General features: G+C 44.9%; 1 protein-coding gene across 1 annotated transcript in view; it reads right to left on the bottom strand.

Moving 5' to 3' along the window:
• The window catches only part of pax1a (paired box 1a), a gene marked incomplete at both ends in the record, with an annotated part of 11181 nt that extends 9588 nt beyond the window's left edge, over window positions 1-1593 (bottom strand). Inside the window, 1 exon segment of the mRNA XM_080012050.1 lies at window positions 1581-1593. Coding sequence (XP_079868176.1) covers window positions 1581-1593 — 13 coding nt within the window.
• Window positions 1594-1809: the final 216 nt, after the last annotated feature.

Genomic DNA, 1809 nt, shown 5'->3' with positions numbered 1-1809 from the left:
CTTGACAGAAACGTTTTGCCCAAATAACTAGTTGAATTATGAGATATGACCATAATTTTTCTTTCTTAAAATTAGGTACGAAATGACCTTAAACTGTCTTTGATGAAACTACTGGAGTCAATCAATAAACCCTGGTAATTATGATTTAAAGCCATTTTCAAGGGACGGTTTTGGTGCTGCTGAACCTGGGAAGGAGCCTTTTTGGGGTTTCTGAGGTGAAGGATTGGAAAGCAGCTCCCCCCACGGTCACGAGGAGAGTATTCTAGTTCCCGTGGATTTACCAGTTTCACCAGTTTTCGCGAGTTGTGCCGGTTGTCACTAACGTGGTGATTTCAAGATTCAAGATTCAAGATTCAAGACTCAAGATTCTAGATCCAAGAGGTTATTTGGCGCCACAATCGCGATTCTGGGTTCTGTATCATAGAATTAATTGTCTGTCTTCTATTAAATATACATTTAAACCTCCAGTACCTACCTCAAGTCATCAGATTTAGTGTGAACTAATTAAGACTCAAAGACATCTGCGAGCAGTAATCGGCCTAAACTCATCCCTGGACATCGACAAACCGCTGAAATTGAAGGGATGCAGGGCAGTTAAGCTGGCGATGTTGTCATTAATGAATGTTATGAGTATTATATTCATGGTCATGGTAAAAAACCCATTCGGTCTTCCTCTTTCAAAGCCTGCAAACTCATGAAAGATGAAACACTGAAAATAAATTGTAAGGAACTAGTTAAAATTGATTTCCTTCTTACAAATGTGGGTAAAATGCATGTTTCCCCCTCAAAGTGGAAGTCAAGCGAGGGGAATAGGGTTTGAGAAAAGGTCCTTGAGCTGTAGATACGTTTCTTCGTGATTTGCGCCAAAGAAAAACCCCCTCGGTGTCATTTGTCCGGCTGGCACGGTGGCTCGGTGGTTGGCGCCGGTGCCTCGCAGCAAGGAGGTCCTGGGTTGAAACCCTGGCCGTCCCGGGGCCTTTTTGTTGTGGGATTCCTACCACCGTCGGAGACATGTATGTTAGGAGTTAATACTTCTGTCAGTGGCCCTGACCAAGGCACCAGCCTCCCTGGACGCGGCACAGTGGCTGCCCACTGCTCCTAGGTGTAAGATGGGTCAAATACAAGGGACTGATGTTGTTGTCGCCTGCTCGCACAATGACAAATGAAGATATTCATTCCAGTCCATATTTATACTTATTAAGAACTTCATTCATACTTCAAACAATACTTTTAATTACTCATTGGTTATTTTGCCTTTCATTTCTAAGCACAACTCCATTGTATCAAGGCCCCGCTCTTATCAAGTCTTGTCGCATTCCGTTGAAGTCGGAACTCAGAAAAACCCGACCTCCCACTCGGAAAAGTGCAAAGGGGCGGCTATTTAAGTCGCAATTCCAAGTCAAGATTTCAGGCTAGCTGGTTGCCTGGAACCGAATTTACAGAGATAACAGAGCTGACGTCACGGCAGCTTCCCTATCACAAAAGTTCGGCACAAACTTGGATCTCAACCACTCTGTAGTCTCTGTAGCTCGAGATGCTTGTAGAATTCACAGTCTTAAAAAAACAACCCAAAAACTTACTGTGGGCGTCCATGCTTTCCCTAAATGGAGCCAGTGGAACACATTTAGCTCGGAAGCGGGAAATACCCACTCAGGACTACCGACTCAAAATTACCAACTTGGAATGGCCGAACTTGGAATGCAACGGAGCGCGGCATCTGCTCATGTGCACAGCCGTGTTCGGGCGGCGAAAATGATCAACTGCGAGGATACGAAGGTAGTTCCGCGAGCTTGGAAATCCACGGCTCGC

Source organism: Zeus faber, assembly GCF_960531495.2.
Source record: "Zeus faber genome assembly, chromosome: 13".
NCBI lineage: Eukaryota > Metazoa > Chordata > Actinopteri > Zeiformes > Zeidae > Zeus > Zeus faber.
This window is presented reverse-complemented; position numbering and strand designations above follow the sequence as displayed.